The 17,715-nt window shown below is 34.1% G+C and overlaps 2 protein-coding genes across 8 annotated transcripts; both read right to left on the minus strand.

Annotated features, from left to right (window-relative positions):
• Positions 1-572: 572 nt before the first annotated feature.
• LOC103981795 (uncharacterized) lies at positions 573-5,947 on the minus strand. 3 transcript variants are annotated; one of them, XM_009398538.3, is made up of 5 exons: positions 5,533-5,945; positions 5,226-5,296; positions 4,339-4,444; positions 2,624-2,756; positions 573-896 (listed from the first exon to the last, which is right to left on the minus strand). In XM_009398538.3, exons 1-5 carry the CDS (start codon positions 5,607-5,609, stop codon positions 840-842), a joined length of 444 nt encoding a protein of 147 aa, XP_009396813.2. In that variant the 5' UTR covers positions 5,610-5,945; the 3' UTR covers positions 573-839. The 3 variants fall into 3 exon arrangements, with proteins under 3 accessions (XP_009396813.2, XP_018681129.2, XP_009396812.2); XM_018825584.2 differs by lacking the exon at positions 573-896 and adding an exon at positions 1,180-1,857 and having other exon boundaries at positions 5,533-5,947; XM_009398537.3 differs by lacking the exon at positions 573-896 and adding an exon at positions 1,180-1,706.
• Positions 5,948-6,685: 738 nt separating this feature from the next.
• On the minus strand, positions 6,686-17,709 carry LOC135665775 (phospholipase SGR2-like). 5 transcript variants are annotated; one of them, XM_065177417.1, is made up of 17 exons: positions 17,613-17,709; positions 16,035-16,085; positions 14,698-14,868; positions 12,995-13,144; positions 12,447-12,512; positions 12,213-12,339; positions 11,746-12,131; positions 11,482-11,560; positions 11,253-11,368; positions 10,967-11,039; positions 9,134-9,236; positions 8,819-8,912; positions 8,690-8,752; positions 7,699-7,747; positions 7,490-7,587; positions 7,194-7,240; positions 6,686-7,111 (listed from the first exon to the last, which is right to left on the minus strand). In XM_065177417.1, exons 1-17 carry the CDS (start codon positions 17,673-17,675, stop codon positions 7,012-7,014), a joined length of 1,836 nt encoding a protein of 611 aa, XP_065033489.1. In that variant the 5' UTR covers positions 17,676-17,709; the 3' UTR covers positions 6,686-7,011. The 5 variants fall into 5 exon arrangements, with proteins under 5 accessions (XP_065033489.1, XP_065033488.1, XP_065033491.1 ...); XM_065177416.1 differs by having other exon boundaries at positions 11,452-11,560; XM_065177419.1 differs by lacking the exon at positions 12,995-13,144 and having other exon boundaries at positions 11,452-11,560.
• Positions 17,710-17,715: the final 6 nt, after the last annotated feature.

The raw sequence follows: 17,715 nt of genomic DNA on the forward strand, positions 1-17,715 counted from the left end.
TTTATTTTTTATATTTACCCGAGCACGCCGCTATATTCTCAAATTACTATAACTTGCTATAGGACATGGTCCATTATTATTATTATTATTTAAATTGATCCGATTCAATAAAATCTTTTATATAATAATAATAAATTTATTATAAATATTAATTATTTAAAATCGACTATATAAATCTTTTATCACCATTAAAATCTATTTTAGTTAAATTTTGAATACTTAAATTTTATTAAAATTATTTTAGATCTTCTTCTATACCATCAACATTAATTATTTCACTATCACTTATGAAACAGGTCACCATAAACACTCCTATGAGTATGAAAACCAGAACATAAAGCAAGTAGTATCAATATGTTCCACTCACTGATAAGCATTTCCATATTGTCAAAACCAGAACAAAAAACAAGCAATAGCAATTCCACAATTTTCACAAATGGTTGGGAGTCGTTTATTGGATCCATAGGATTGAACATGGCTATGGTGACAGAAATCGGAGCATGAATAACATGTGATGCGAACGATCGATATTAATATATCACTACCAAAATATGTAAAAGCAAAAATTTAAATTGATACTCAAGCAGCTAACTAATTTCTGAATTGAATTTATAACAGCCCAAGAAATCAAGTTGGAGACGGTGACCAATTCCACAAGGAAGCAAGCACAATGTTCATGAAATGGTCAATATAGTTGAGCTACATTTCATTTGAAGTGTCCATCAATAACGTAACCGAGTCAAAACTTACTCAGCTGTAATCCACGAGATCAGCTTCGGGTGGATAATTTCATGTGTAGATTTGTCAGCGATCATTTTTTAGGTCAGAATCCAGTGACTCTACTGAACCCCTGAAAAAAGTTGGTCTTCTGCTTGAACAAAGCATTGAAAGAACACCTGAATCCAGTGACAGAGTTCACTGACATTGCACACTATGTATGAAATATAAGAAAGAGAGAGAGAGAGAGAGGGAATAAATATTCAAGAGAAGATGAAACTGATATCAGCTTATAAATTCAGCAGGTTTATGTCATATTCGTATCATGAAACTAATGAAAAATGCAATTTATGCAGACCATAAAAAGAAGGAATTTCACCTATCAAAAAGAAATGATAAATAATATAAAAACTCAACAGTTTGCAGCACATGGAAATTGTGACAAACATCATAACAACGATATGAGTAATGAGAGTGTTAGCCGGCTTAGTTGGTATAGACTTTATCAGATCATCGAAAGTCTATTCAAATCCAGCATTCACAACTTATCTCTTGCCAAAAATAAAAATAAAAGACATAGTAGTTGTACATTTTCCAAATATCACAAGGAAGAAGAATGAAGCTATTCTGACCAGAAATAGCACACTGCTTTGCTGAAAGAAACCAAAGTCTGCCTGTCATCCAAGCCCAAGCTTCCCCATCTCATTTTGCACGGCATGATGATAAAATAACAAAAGGAGCACCACCTTCCGGTATCAGAAAAGCATGTAGGGCAGATATTCATAGAAACTTTGCTCTATCCCAATTTCTTTCGTTGGTAAAACCTAAACATCCCTCACCTTAATCTTGATCTCAGTATGTGGATGGACCAGCTTCATTGGGCTAGAAGGATGTGAATTGAACTTCTTTACCAAAAACTTGAAACATGGCACCAAGAACATGTAAAGAGTACCAAGGATGAAAGGCACTGTGACAATCCAGCCTAACAACTGTAAAAATGAAGTATGTTATGTACATTGGCCCAAATAGGTAACCAAGTGCAAGGTTCACCGTACTACAATATACCGCCCTGTATGAGCAATATATACCGATTTGATAGGGGACCGATACGGATGATACATACGGATTTGTCGGTATGCCCTATCATGTGTCGGTGTGTTAGTATGATTCGAAATGTACCATACCGACAATCAATCGGTACATCTGTACGGACTGGTAAGGCAAACCATGCCAAGTGATAAACAAACAAAAGCTTTGTATTCATAATGTAAACATGGTGAAGATGCCTCTTAGGCAATAGCAAGATGAACAAGGTAATGATAATCAATAGAAAGGAAAAGCAAGAGGAATAGTGTCTGCTGCAACACTCTCGCAGATAGTCTTGAACTATAAAACGTATACTACTTATAAGGAAGTTGCAGAAAATGTAGGGGTGTTTCACATGCTTTCATTTGTGTATGATTTTGTTTTGATGAATATCAAATTCACAATCATGCATATACAGGATTCTCCAGGCCTTGCTATTAAAAGAATTGTGAAATTATCTTTCATGATCTCACCACTGAGATAATGTCTCTAATACTGAAAAATATAGTCCAACATTGTATGTGAATAAAAAAAGAAAAAAGAAATAAAGAGAGACGATAGTGAAAATAGTGTGCTTTTCTTCTTTCTTAGTTGTTGTCATCAGTATATATGCGCTGAAGCTTCAACCAATCAATCAGATTTTCCCAGTCCCAGTTAAAAGTTAAAAAGTAAAGCAAAATGTTCCCAAGCTCAACTTAAAGTAACTACTTAATCAAAAATCAAAATTTAAAGTGCAAGTATGTAACTATTACTCAAAAGGATGGCATTACCATATCAGTTCCTTATTAGAGAATGTTCAGAGACAAAGACTAGTACCAACCGCATGTAATATGGCAATTAACACTCCTTGCGAGGCTTGACCACTAACTACCTTGCTGAGTGCATCAGATGTTAGTGGGAAATGACGACCACCAGTGATGAGTTCACCCAAGCGCAAGAATGGAATCACCATACTTCAAAAATTAGAATTTGTTAATTGTCAGAATATGAGAATATACAGAAAGCAAAGTAGATGACGTAAATGATCCTTTTTTAATTGTATTCCTATTATAGTTATATGGAGGGTAAATACAATATTTAATTATTTTGCAGAACTTCTAATCTAGAATGTTGCAGACAACTGGTTGTCGTAATGATGAACCAACAGAAAATTAACTAAAACCAAATAATGTGATACAATAAACAGTATGTTTTTGAAAGAGAACATTTTATTAACCTGGTGCCCCTTGCTAATGTAATATCATGCTGACACTATTTCACATATCACAAGTACCGCCAGATGACTCAAAATGTGGGAGCAGTTGCAGAAACAGTTTATCAATTGGAATGAAGAGAGAGGGAAGAAGGTATAGGATATTGAAAAAGTTTATTGATAGTATGCTAAACATGGAAGTAGAACAGGCAAAATTCAACAAGTGTATCAGATAGTATGCTCCAATAAAACCAGATCGAGCAATTTCGCTTTTTCCAAATATAAACCTTCAAATCAGTAAAAATTGGTCCACACTGACGGGTACATTTAAGATTTTAAGAATATTTTATTTTGTTTTCTTTGAATATGACTTATTTTTTTAGAAGCTGCCAAAATTCTGAAGCCAGTAAGAAAATTAGTCCAGAAAAGAAGACAAGGAACAAGGTGCCTTATTGAAGATCATGTCCAAAAACCGAAGTTAATCCTAATTAAAAATAAAGATTATTTCTGTACTCTATCGTATATATCTGCATGGGACTAATTCAAATCCAAATTTAATATGCTTATTTTTATACTCTGTACAGTATGAATGGTCCTATACCATACAAATAGGGTAGAATGACGAGTAAATCAAATCAAAATTGATTGGCAAAATAATCTTATTTTAGTTTCTTTACTCCACCATATACATATAGCTGAAGTCTTCTTTATTTTATTCTCCTGATATGCTTTAGATTTATATAATTATGAAATCAATAAAAACTACATAAAGGCCTTCTTTCAATGGTGTGGTTACATCTTCCATGTATGAGACATGTTGGAAATGTGAAGTCTTCATCTCTAAGAGTGATTCCTTATGCCAGAGGGAGTCATATTTATCTTTTTATTTTTTTTTTAACTTCTTCTAATATCATATCTCTTTTATTTTTTGACAATTATCAAATCCTGCAAAAATTTTTGCTCTATGATCCCTTCTTTGGATTTTTGTTCCACACCAAAATGTGCAGAGTTTTGGCAGTGCTGTCCTACTTCAGGTGGGATCCCACCAAACACCTTGCTACATCACACCAATATTGTCCTAAACAATTTTTTGTTCAGTGTGATATTTGCTGAAAACGTGTTGCTAGAGCAGACATTGTTTTGTTTCAGTTCAAACCAGATATTTAACTTGTAAAATCTAGCATTTGTCTAGAGCCTTATTGACTACCTTGATAATTAATGTTGAATCTGTTTAATTCTGAAGTGATTGCATAAGTCATTCCGCAATTGCATGATAATGAATCATATAAGAACTGCATAAGAATACCTCAACATGTAAATTAAAGAGGGATACTCGATAATACCTCAGCTCAATTGGAGTGGCAACAAAATTCGCAAGCATTACACTGGGAGCATGACAATGATGTCTGAGTATTGCAATCGCCATCCCACAAAGAAATACAGTGACCCCTGTTATCAAAACAATAAATGGTTGTATAAATATTTTAAATTGCACCTTACATAAAAAACTGTCTGACTGTGGATGCGCATCCAGGAAAGAGTATCAATGTTGTAAAGTCAGCTGGCATCTGGCCTTGCTTTTAACAGATATATGGTCTTAACAACACAAACTAGATGGTTGAAACTAAATGAACAGTTGAACACTTACAATTATAAGAAACAACTTTGTCAAGGACTAGAATTTTTGATATATTTATTATTCAATAGAAAGTATTAATTCATGAACAAATTTATCAAAGAATATTGGCAAAACCTAATCTAGCTCAAACCATTCGATGGTTGACATGATAGATCACAGTTAAAAATGCCGTGCACAAATGAATATATGATATATCATTTAAATGCATGTATGAATTTAATTTAGTCCAGTAACTTGTTTTAGAACTAATGAATGTTAACACAGATGAAGTCTCTTCATTGTCTCGACCACCTAAGACAAGTAGCTATTTTTTTAGTTTTATTCCAATAACACCTATAAGGCAATGGCTTGTGAACTTCATAATGAAAATAATTTGTGGAACAGAAAGCAAGAGCAATTAAATCACAATACGGGAAGGTTAGGTTAAACATTGGTATGACTTATTTGTAACGAAGTCCATGAACCAGACATAAATTGCTTCATTTAAGCAGGTGAAGCAGTTTGAAATCAGTAAAAAAAAGAGCATCACATAATTCAACAATCATTATTAAAATCACACAGTTAAAGCTGCTAGCGATTCTTTTTCCATACCACAGATCGGGAACAGTCCCAGAGACATGCCGAGAGCAGCAGAAAATGCCAACTGTTTTGGCTCTGCACCCCTAGAGGAAATGATACACCAATAAATATGAGCATTTACGTAACTGAAAATGAAGACCGATATATATCACATACACTGCGTCGGAAAAGCTACATACAATCTACTCCAAGAGTAAAATACAAGGATTCAAAATTTAGATCTCGTTATCTCATCCAAGCATCAAAATAGAACCAAAAGGAACACCAGAGACGAGGAATCGGAAATCAAATTAAACAAATTGAGAAGGCATTGTCTCACTTTCTGATTATTTGGAGAAAAGGATCGACGACCTTCCGGTTCATCCAAGGGATCAAACCGCACCTCCAAAGTGGCATCTTCTGCAGCAACTCCTTTCCAGAACAAAAGAGGCAACGAAAATTTCAAGAAACAAAAGCAATTCTCGTCCTTTCTTCTGATAACAGGGGCAAAACTTAGAATCTTCGTGATCAAATCTTTTCGGTGAAACTAACGTTCAAAATCGGAGGGCAATTAGGGGAAAAAGACTGGTATTGGTAGATGGGAAGCAAATTGGATTAGGATTAGGATTAGGATTAGGATCAGGGTTAGGGTTCGTGGGAGGAGGAGGATCGGGTAAAGGCCTTCCTCTCCGTGCTCTGGGTGCATCAGCGCGGCAAAGAACCGATCGATCGTGTGGAACCGAGAGTGCGAGGGACCGTGTCATAAGCAACTCAGTCGAGGCGCCTTGTATCGTATTCAAATAACGGGCGTTATGATCATTGTGCGGTGTCCGAAATAACTGCTGTTATATATTGTCCTGTGTTCCAATAACGTCCGTTATAATCATTCTGCTGTATCCAAATAACGGCCGTCATAATGATTTGCATAGATTTGGATCATCTTTTATTTTCTTTCTTCCTTCTTTAGTTTCATTCATACGCTCATGTTGATCTCTCTCTTTCAGCAAACAACATGAATTTGTTCTCTCTCTATTACTTGGTAACAATGTGATCTACAGAAGAAAATTCACGTTGATTTTCAATGAGCAATGCATTCATGAAAGTTCAATCTTTACTATCTATGAGAGATTGCTAGTATATATAAACCTATACAAAAACTTACAAAGGAGTAGTGTAACCATGAACGTATATAACTTACTAGTCATAGACAGGCTAACCATGAACTTGAATCTGAATCTGATTAGTATCTAATTCCCCGTGGAATCCATTCCAAACTTGATTAAAATGTGCTCAATGTTGTTTATATAGGTCAACTGAACCACCCAATAAAATCCATATGCTTTGCATGATACAAAGGAACAAATGTGATGTCCAAAACTCCGAGTGAGCACATGTAACAAGAGTCAATTCCTTCTGCAAAACTCAAATTTAACATCAGAAACTGATGCAGATTACTACAAACTTCATTGTAGTGCCATCATAATGAGATCGTCTGAAGCAACCAGAATTCCTGACTAAAATTTCAGTTTCCAAGTAACACCACTAGTTCAAAAGAAAAAAAGTTGCAATACCACGCTGTACACATTGCTATGCATACGTGTATCTAGCATGAATCAACTGACACACATGACATGTTTTGTGTTGGTCGATGTGCCACTCCGATCTGCAGAGAAATGAAAAAAAAAAAAAAATAGTTGCATTCCTTCGCCTTCATAGAGAACTACCAACGAATGAAATGTCAGGGTGTGTTGATGGGGTCTCCTCATATAACATTTCATAGAGAACTTTTGCATGCTTTCTTTGAGCTCCTGGACTGGATCTACGACCTTTTTTGATCATCGGTTGGTGGTTCTTCAGGTATACCACGATACAGGTGGGTGAGAACGAAAAGTGCTGTGTCATTATCACGCCAGTAGTTACTGCATGATGTAAACATATTTAGAAAGAATGTAAACATAGCAAAAATCTCAATTCATTTTGAGTTCTCAGATTAGTTCTTACGTATGTGATCCTATGGCTGATAGATAAGGATGATGAAATGTTCCTTCCTACAAGATCAACAAGAACAAATCATTACCCAAGAATTCTCCCATTTATAACAAGTTGTAGAGCAGGAGTCCCGGTCAACAAATCTCCATTTGAATTGTGACCACAATTATTGCTAAATACTGAAAATACTTATAAGATAAGTGGAGTCCATCAAAGAGTAATTTCTTGGAAGTGTACAAAATCCACAATATCAGAGAAAAGAAGCTTCAATCAGAAAAGGGATGCATAAAAGCCATTTATTAAATTACCTGGAGAACAAAGTCGATTCGACCATATTCACAGCCTGTCAACCGTTCAATCATGAAGGAACCATATGATCTTTCTCTTTTCTCATCTTCCACAGTTTCTACAATAGTACAATGTACAATTAGTGATCACTTCTTGTCCACAATTACAGCACAATAAACGCCATATCAAGAAAGAAGAAAAGAGAAAAAGACATGCAATGAGAACTTACCTTTAGCTTTATCCTTGTTTTGTCTTTGAAAAGTGCTAGCCACTTTGACCTGTTACCCAAAATATAGGAAATTATAAAGGAACCATACTTTGACCTGTTAGACACTTCGTAATTTCCTTTATGTTCACATACCATATGCATTTGACAATCAATTATATTAAAATTTTTAAACCATGATTTGAGAAGGAAGAATATTCCACTAAATGATGTTTAACCATTTCTCAAAAATATTTTTGACTCAACAAAATCAAAGACACTGTAAGAGTTGTCCAAACAGGTATCTTTCAACAGACTTATAGCATCTTATACACAATCATGAAGTAAATTCATCATATTTTTTCCTATATGACTATTCAAATTCCCTCCAATTATAGTTTCTTAATTAAAGGTATTTGCTGAGTGATTTCATCTAACTTTTACCAATATTCTCTTTTTGTTTAATCATCCGATATTAAGGGGCATGCTATTGAAAGATCTATCAACATCTAATGTTCACATAGTTGTCATAGAACTCATATTAAGTTTTACAAGTGCATTTTTATGCCAGTTTCAAGACAGATTCGGCAATATCACATAAACTAAGTAATTATTTTGCTGAGATAAATATAGTATTTGCAATTGCATATCAATGTTATTTTAGAAAAAAACAATCTCATCAACTAGTACTACAGTACATGAATTTTTCCATCGATACTTTCCAGGAGATATATATCATTTTCCCAAAAGATACTAACATGGCACACATGCCTATGTATACTCTGGATGTGGAAAACCGAGCACCTGACTTGCAAGTTCTGGCATGGCATCTGGTACATACCATGCTGAGCTAGGCAAGCATAAGCTCAGCACACAGCTCAATAACCTTGGCTCAATTTAAGGGGAAACAAAAAGAAGTTCAATCAATTTCAAGTAATCCAATTACATTACTAGACAAGTATTATCACTACTGAGATGAATCAAGAAGAAAATGATGAATAAATATGCACTGTACCCTCAAAGAATTTAGCTGACTCATTATGCTTTCGGAGCGTGCAGCTATATCTTCAGTGAATTCCTGCATTTGGCATTATAATAATTAGGGTGATAGGATTTCAGAAGCTATCTGATCTTAAAATCTAACCTGAAATCCAATATGCAACCTCCTCCCGCCCCTGTGGTAGGGAATAAGAACAGGTCTCTTGTTTAAGTACTCCTTGCAGATAAGCGGTTCTACTCTGTGAAAGATGAACGCAGACTCATATAACAGGTTTCTCAATTTAAGTTAAGCTTTGTGTTCCATTGCAAATGACATAGATGCATGCAGATGCAGATGTAGTTACCTATGTATTATATGTTAACATATAACATAGTGTTGTTTTTAAGCATTAAACAAAGAAGAAAGCAAAGAAGATAAAGATAAAACCAAAGGAAGGTAGATAAAGAATAATAGAAAAACCTGTATGCAACAGGATCAAAAGGATGAAAAATGTTAAACATCTGCCTGCAAGATGGCATCTCTTCAGATATTTTTTCATCTTCCCAATAAGCTTGCCCCCTGCCTTAAAGGAAAAACAGATTATCTTAAGAAAAGTGTTTCTGACCAATTTTATAAACAGCAAGAGATGCATTTGATCAAATTCTATTTAATTTATAAGGAGATAATTCAAGTCGGAATGAAAAGTTATCTTTCTGCAGTTTAATGTGTTCCACCTAGCAAATAAAGAACTGGGTCAAAATATCAATTTGTTTGCCAGATGAGGCCTTCAACCATACTAGTTGTTTTAAACACATTTGTTTTGATTGATGTTGCATCAATTATCGCTTTAGTGTAAAAATTTTGCAAGAAAATTATTCTTTTCTTTTGTCCCCTTTTGGAAGTATAAATCATAACAGCTAAGAAGACATAATTGATAGATAATTACCAAGGCAAAAAAAAAGAAAAGAACAAACTGCCAATTAATACATTGCAAACCAAAAAGAACTTACAAAATTCTGCTATGCAGATTCATTGCAATGCTCACATTTTGATCCTTAAATAGTTTAAGAGCAGTCATTCAAGTAACATCTAGTGTGCCAGAATATGAGCAAGGCTTGCTCAAATATTTCTTTGGTGATCATGCACATGTATTAGATAAATGAAAAAAAAAAAAGATTAGCACCTCAGAATATACTCAATTACAGAAGCAAGAAGCAGAAATTCAAGAAAAATGAACATGACAATAATCTGAAGAAGAAATAATCCATAAGGAGAACCCCAGGTCAATTTTGGCATTTCGAAACATAGGTTCATCAATTTTGACTAAAAAATGCTCATATGTGGTTATATACACAATAGCCAAAAGGCAGATTATAAATTCTAATTTGAATAATGGGGCAGTACACACAGAGTACCCAAAAGGCCCAAACGATATCACCCAAGTCAGAGCAGATATGAGAATGCAAAGACATGGACAGTGGATAAAACGAAAATGTTAAGTTGCATACATTTACTGAATACAATGTAGAAGTATATTCCACACTCAAAGTTCTGTTCTTTTTTATTGTGGTCACTGAAGTGAAAGACAAAGTACTTATCCCAACATCTTGAAGTCAGAACTTTTTTCTTAAGCTAATCTCTGGTACTTCTGGTAGAATACCAAGCATAATATTACTGTATAATCTTTTACATCAAAAGTATCTTTTAGGATAAACTGTTATATGTTGTCCATCACATCCTAAAGTTCAACCAGTTTTTAAATGAATCAAATTAATCAAATAAAAGTCCACATTCAAGTCATAAACAATAGTCTAGAAAGGTTAAACGGTTTGGCCACCTTCATGTAATTTATGTATCACATTTGATCAATTAAGTGTTAATCATGAAAGAAATAGCTGTCAAGATATCTCTAGTTCTCTACTACCTTTATTAAATTAAGTCCATAAAATTACAGCCATCTAAGATTTCACAGAAGCATATTAACATGTTTAGGAGCATCAAAATCCCTGACACTACTTGATCTTTAAGTAAATAAATTAATAGATTCAAATGAACCACTCTAAAATGTTTAAGGCACAGTAGGCAACATAGGTGTTACACAATTTGAATCAATAATTGTACAAAGTGAGCAAAGAAAAAAAAAGAGACAAACGGCCAAACTAGTCAAATTTGAGATGGAATAAACTTACAAAAAAGTAAAGTAAGAGAGTAAGGTTTTAATGTAGCATTTAGCTATGTATTTAACATAGATCAGCTTTACAACATGGTATGGGATAGCAATTAACATCAAAGGAAGCCATGAAAGTTGTATACCAACTCCTATGCGGACATTTCGGAGGGCAAGAAAGACACCCAGTGGTGATCCAACAGCAAAAAATGTATCTACCTGATAAAAAAGATGAGCAAACATGCTAGTGATTATTACAAAAGTTCAAAAAGGACAACCTTGATGAGTTATCTGAAGATAGCCTACGAAAAATACAATGAAATAAGACAATGATCAGCAGGTCACTAAAACTATCATCACCAATCAGGAAAATAATAACTTGAGGAAAAACAAAATAATAACAAATTGGAAATAGAACAATTATATATTTACCTTAAAATTAAGCCTAGTATATTTGATATAAGGTGTATATTGCTTTTTACTATCATCTAGCACTGAAGATAACCTTCCAAAAGAAGATGAACTTGTCATAGATTTGACCATTTGACCTGTCCACAAACAACAAAATATATCTACAATGGATAAGAATCAACATATTAACTCAGAGAAGCTTCAACAGTTAAAAATTTACTTTTTCCATGATAAACTTCAAGGAAACTACCATTGTCAAAGTTACTGGAACAGGAAGCTGAGTGATGATTTTTCTCTAGTTCTGCAACTTTTGCTCTGAGGGACTTCACCTGTTAAAAACTTGTTAAATTTCAATATTTATAGTAAAGGAAACCAATCTAATATCCAGTCATCTAACAGAATCAACAAAGCTTGACAAAACCTCAAATACCTATAACAGCCAGAAATATCTATGCTAGTAAAATGAAATCCCTTTTTATCTGAAAACATATAATAATATGAAAATAAGCCATACCTCTTCCATCAACATGGACACTAATTTGCCTTTGTCAATTAAATCTTCAGATGGATGCCCAGCATCTCGGACTTCAGTACCATGAAAATCCCTACTTATGCCTGGATTTGCATCAGAATCTCTATCTTCTGCATATATTGTTTCTGCAACATTCTTATTTACCTCATTGACTCGTTCAAAGTTTGTGTGTTGCTTTTTACTAAATAATTTAGCTGAATCATCTGATTCTTGGATGCCATCATTGCATAAGAAATCCTCTTGCTGGCCTCTAGTAACACCACAATCTTCAACGCAAGAAACATCTGGTGTTTTTTCCTCATTGACTTTGGTATATGGATTTGACATGGAACTGCCTTTTACAGATACATGTGTTGCTGGCCTTGAAGCTGCACCATTTTTATTGTTGTTATTGTTAAAATTCAAGGCACGATGATATTCAACAGGTTGGTAAGTTACATTAACAATACATTCTTGCTTTGGGATGCAGAAGTCATCCACGAAGGCAGCCTCCACAGGAAGTGTTGCAGAAGAGTCTTGATAGCAAAGGATGTCATAAGATAGAACACTTCCTAATGAATGGCCAAATATTGAAATCTGCAAAAAGCTTGCACACAATGGAATCTCTGAGTGAAAAGTGTTAGTGATTGATAGAAATTATATTTAGTTTGATGATTTGATCCATAGACTGCTTAATTACAAACCTTCCCATCATAGCCTGGGTTTCTCTTGAGAAACTTTGCATACAATCTATTTAACTGGTTGGAGACCTAAAAATAAGAGAATAATTTAGGCACTAAACAAATCAAGTTGGATGCCTAAATTCCTCAGAGAAACAACGGCTATACAAAAATATTGCATTAAATGATCAACTGTCGATGAAGCTCACCTCCTACCATTATTCTAATTACCAAAGTTATGTTCAGAATTGCATCTAAAGGCTAACAGGTTGTGTCCAAAATAGGTGTGGACTACTGATACCAAGTTGAACTGGTACCATAACAGCTTGATGACTGATCAGAATAGGTGTTGATCTAGAATTGGAATAATCGGTGTCTTCACCCTTCCAATATATGAGTCCCTTGATAACAGACATCTCTCATGAAATCCTCAAATACAAAGACAATAAGACAAAATGGATAATGATAACAGTAACAAATTAGTACTTCTCTATTACTCTTTGAATATCATTGACAAATCAAAAAGTAAAATCAGTATGCTACCAATAAAACGGAATATGAAGAAAACTTACTGAGTCAATTATATTTTGACAATAGATAGGACTCATGTAGTATAGAACATCATGAACAGTGGCACTCAATGTTGCACGTAGACCTCGAACACCATCCAAGGTGATTTTTTCAATTATAGTCTCACTACTAAGCTCCAAGCCCCTTCTCCACTAAAATATGCATAACTTGATCAATAAGGCCACAGAAAAAAAGGAGAAGAATCCAGCATGAGAGCCCATAGACATTAACTAGCTACAAGAATCATAGTAGAACCAGGAAAATTTTGCAACTTAATAATTATTACGAACAAAGGCTCAAGACATTTCTGTTGTTAATTGATATGAACAAAGGATTAAACCATTTCCGCTCATAAAGATATTCTTTATTCTATGCAAATGATAAATCCATCTCACGTCATCATGGTGAACAAATTGAAGTAACTAGAAAAATGTACAAGATTAAAATTTTTGAAGAGAAATATTACAAAATTTAGTGATTCAAAGGTACATGTTAAAATAAGATCGTGCAACAGTTATATGTCATGCCTGAGTATACAAGTAGTTCCATCATAGAGACTTCTATAATGATAATTTACATTTTTTTATGTCAGTTAAATAAGGAAAGTCTATGACATTAAGCACTGTGTTTGCTCATTTATCTTACAAGAAGAAAACCAAGGGAGCTGATCTTATTATGTCAATAACCTAGTATTCTTGTATTGATATCCTGGGATAAAAAAGATTCAAGTGATACAACTAGATTGTTAAAGACCACAAGAAAATAGAAGCTCATAGCCTCATTCCACAGGCTGCTGCAGAATGAATGAACCCCTATACTTGAAATTAGTGACTCAAGATGATAACCAAGGGAAAAATAAGTACACATATAGAATTCTTAATTTTTATATCGAAATGGGGTCTTCAGTTTGAAGCTGAAGCTGTCTCCAAGGGAAAAATATTAAAATGTCACTTGAGGTTGCAGGCAAGATTCTAGACACCAACAAACCACATTAAGGTACCAACTATTTGAGGTTAGTTGCATAGATCTAATCCCACCATTAGCTCTAACAAAGGCAATATCATACTTGGTTAGTTGGTTGAAGGTAAAATTGAGAGAATTTTTTTTCAAAGCATAATGTAGATCAACCATCATTCTCAAATTGGATAAAGAAACATTGCAAACAGTGACAAAAGAACTAGTTGTTTCAAGTCAGTTTGTTCTCTTTCATGTAGCTTTAAGTTTCACTAGAGAAAACAAGTATATTTTAGGCATCCTCAGAAATCATCAACAACTTTTGGACATCTGTTAAACACACCTGAGTAGCTACTTATGATTTTAAAGTATTCCACAAGAATTATGAGTTGTAGATAGACTGCATGTAACAACAGATGCTCCAAATAAGTATATACATTGTACAATATCTTGAAATAATACGAAATTTAACCAAAAAAATGAACTAAAAAACTATAGAATTTATTGGGGTCGGCAAGTACTTTGGATTCCTAGTGGCAGTGATAAGGAATTCAAGTATAAAAAGACTTCTATATGAAGAGACAGGTGTGAGAAAGATTGATGAAAGAAATATTTGACAAATTGACAAAGGAGGGTAAAAGATCTTATTCAACAACGTCAAACAAAACATTGAAGTGACAAAAATTAGGTTCTATTGTAAAACTTTCCAAATTATTATAGTTTAATAACAAAAGCAAGATATATTATATACCTGGCAAGGAACAAATAGAACCCTCTGGGTGCTTCTCTGGTATGCAGTTAAGTGTCTATCAGCTAGGCTTGCTGTTATACGACCGAAATCAGCAACATCATCAACCACATTAGCATTCTCCAACCTCTGTCCAATACCATGAACCATAAAAACTAGATGGCCAACTGGCACCTGCAGAAGAATGCACATGGGTTAAATTAAAAGGAACAATGGAGAATCTATTTTCAATTGGTGAAAAACACAATCCCGATGATTTGAACTAATAACAAACTGAGTGGGATGACAATCATTTACTGCCTTGCCATTCCAAAGTATTCCGAATACCAACCATACTATGCATGACTAACTGGATGACCTTGGTAATGATATGGGTATCATGTCATGTTGAAGGCATATCAACAGAGTATTGGAAACATATGTGGTATGTAGTGTTCAGAACCCGTTGGTATGAACTGGTTCACCAAAGAATTGGCACAACACTATAACATAAATGACAATTATTGGTCATTAATATGTTGTGCAAGCATAGACTGGGCTTCTCTAAAGCAGCAGATGCTCAGCTTGAGTTCCAGCCTAACTCCAGTATATATGATGAGGCTCATTTCACCAGGGAAGACAAGTGAAGAGAAACTTTTAAACTTAAACAGTCAAGCTGTGCTGCAGTCAGTGTAAGTTGCTCCTGGATCCCAGTGGAGGTTTCTAATATCTACGAAAGAAAGCCTCAACAAGTTGGTAACATGATCAACTTGTGTTTCTGCACCTATTTGTTGCTGCTTGTTCATGAGTTCCCAAATAAGACTAGGATAACCAAAGGGCTACTTGTATATGAGTACTGTACTAGTTTAATGATAAAGTCAAACTCAGGTGATAGCTCAATTGCTCAAATCCTTGTACTTTTAAGTTTTATCTGCACAAGGCTGTCAATCTTCAGGACCTCCAATTAGAACATTTCTTGTGATGGACAAGTAAATAAGAAATCCAAAAGCTAAAGGAAAATAAACAAAGCTAGATCATAGGATAACATGATTACTTTTAAGACTTAATTTTGTTTAACAACATCTTAACTTCAATCAGATAGCAATTATTTTGTGTTGGATAAATGTGGTGTCCCCTGTCAGCACTAAACTAAAAACTTGAATACCATGGACCTATGGTGTGAATTTATCTGGAAACCTAATACGCAGATAATTCATGGAAGTACCAATTATAAAATTACTCTTAATGGTATAAAGATGAAGGTAACTTCGATCTTTAAGAAGATATTTCCTCTAAGTATCAATTATAAAACTAATATTAATGGTATAAAGATGAAGGCAACTTGGATCTTTGACAAGAACCTGAGAACAGTAATCATCCATGGCTTCCTCTTTCTGCTGATGCAGCTCATCCTAACAGAAAGATAAATAAGATTATCAAAGTTAAATAAAATTCAAGCAGAAAGATTTAGAACTGAAAAAACATCCAAAGGCATGAAAAAATCTCCTCGTCTAATCAAAGATCTAAAGAAAACTTGAAGCCTCAAAATATCATTCTGATTTATATAGCTAGGTAAATTTTATTTATTTAAGAGAAAATTTTGAATTCTATATATGTAAATTCTAACTCATCATCACTGTGTAAAATGCCTGCACTTTGTTAAGAGATTTTGATCTGCACAACTAGAACATAAAGGAGAAAAAAACGCAAGCATTGAGGACAATATGTACGGCTAGATTAAGTAGTCATGATCTAACTTTAGTATGTATATCCATATCTGCAGCTACTAAATATTACTTGAGGTAGTTAGCTCAAAGTAACTATGCTGAGATGTATAAAGACAAAAATATAACTCAACAAACATGCTCTGACAGTGCCAGAAGACTATAGAAAGTCACATATGCCCAGAGGTCATCTACATCATGACACATTTTATTCTAGAAGTACTAGCTATTCTTAGCATGACATCGAGGTATCTTATAGCTATTACTCAAACGAGCATGAAAGTTATGCGCGCAGATTCATTAATTGTAGTAAAAAGGTAGTTCAGATGTATGTAGTTCCAAGTTAATGCCAGATAAAAAGAATCTCAGTTATAGTTTTCCTGGCTACAGATCAAACATGCAAGCCAAATTCCATTAAATGAATCTTTAAACAAGACGCCCCACAGCAAACTCCATTGTGAAAAAATCTTTTGAGGAATTGGAGTTGATATGTCTGACCCATGCATAATATAGTGAAAAATGGATCCTTGAACCCATATCAAATATTAGCCATCTGTCAAAGAAAAAAGAATGAACTGATCTTGTAGAGTTTTTTAAAAAAATTAATTTCTTCATTCAAAAATTGTGCAGGGGAAAAATTGGATTCAATTGTCAAACTGGTATAACAGATACAGCTTAACCCCAGAAAAAAATATTTCAATTTCTGGACAAGCATTACTATAAACTGAAGTCAATTTTTTTTCTATTGGTATCAATCTTGATGTATATACTGACCCTCTCATTAATACCCTCTCTCCCTGTCCCACATATTGGCTTTGAAGAGCATGATTTTTGCTCCAAGTTTTCTGTCCTTATAAAGTGCATCTTGGATGAATTTATGCAAGTACCTATCTCGTAAAGAGCATAAATACACCATTGTGTCGCAAATTATCTCTGTTAGTTTTGTATTTTATCTAGAAGTATGTATGTCCCATTTGCATATTGTTCCTGCACTGCTCATTCACAAATTCAAATGGTCATTATAAATAAATTGCAAGGCAAGTATAAAAGATCAGGAAAAGAAAGAAAACAACCCAGGCACATATATATTTAAATAAAAATCAGCAAGCATTAGTTGCATTAGCAAATGGAAACAACGTCATGACAATGGCAAGGACTCACAAGTTTGTTATTCGTTATTCCTACGACAAAAGATTTAGAACAAATAAGACTAACCTGACTTGGCTTTGCAGAAGGGGAAAAACCACGTCTTAGTTTAACCCTATTTCCACCTCCCATATTAAGAGAAAAACTAGATCTGTCAAATGCTAACCAAGCC

This window comes from Musa acuminata, unplaced genomic scaffold, assembly GCF_036884655.1.
Source record: "Musa acuminata AAA Group cultivar baxijiao unplaced genomic scaffold, Cavendish_Baxijiao_AAA HiC_scaffold_1049, whole genome shotgun sequence".
Taxonomy (NCBI): Eukaryota; Viridiplantae; Streptophyta; class Magnoliopsida; order Zingiberales; family Musaceae; genus Musa; species Musa acuminata.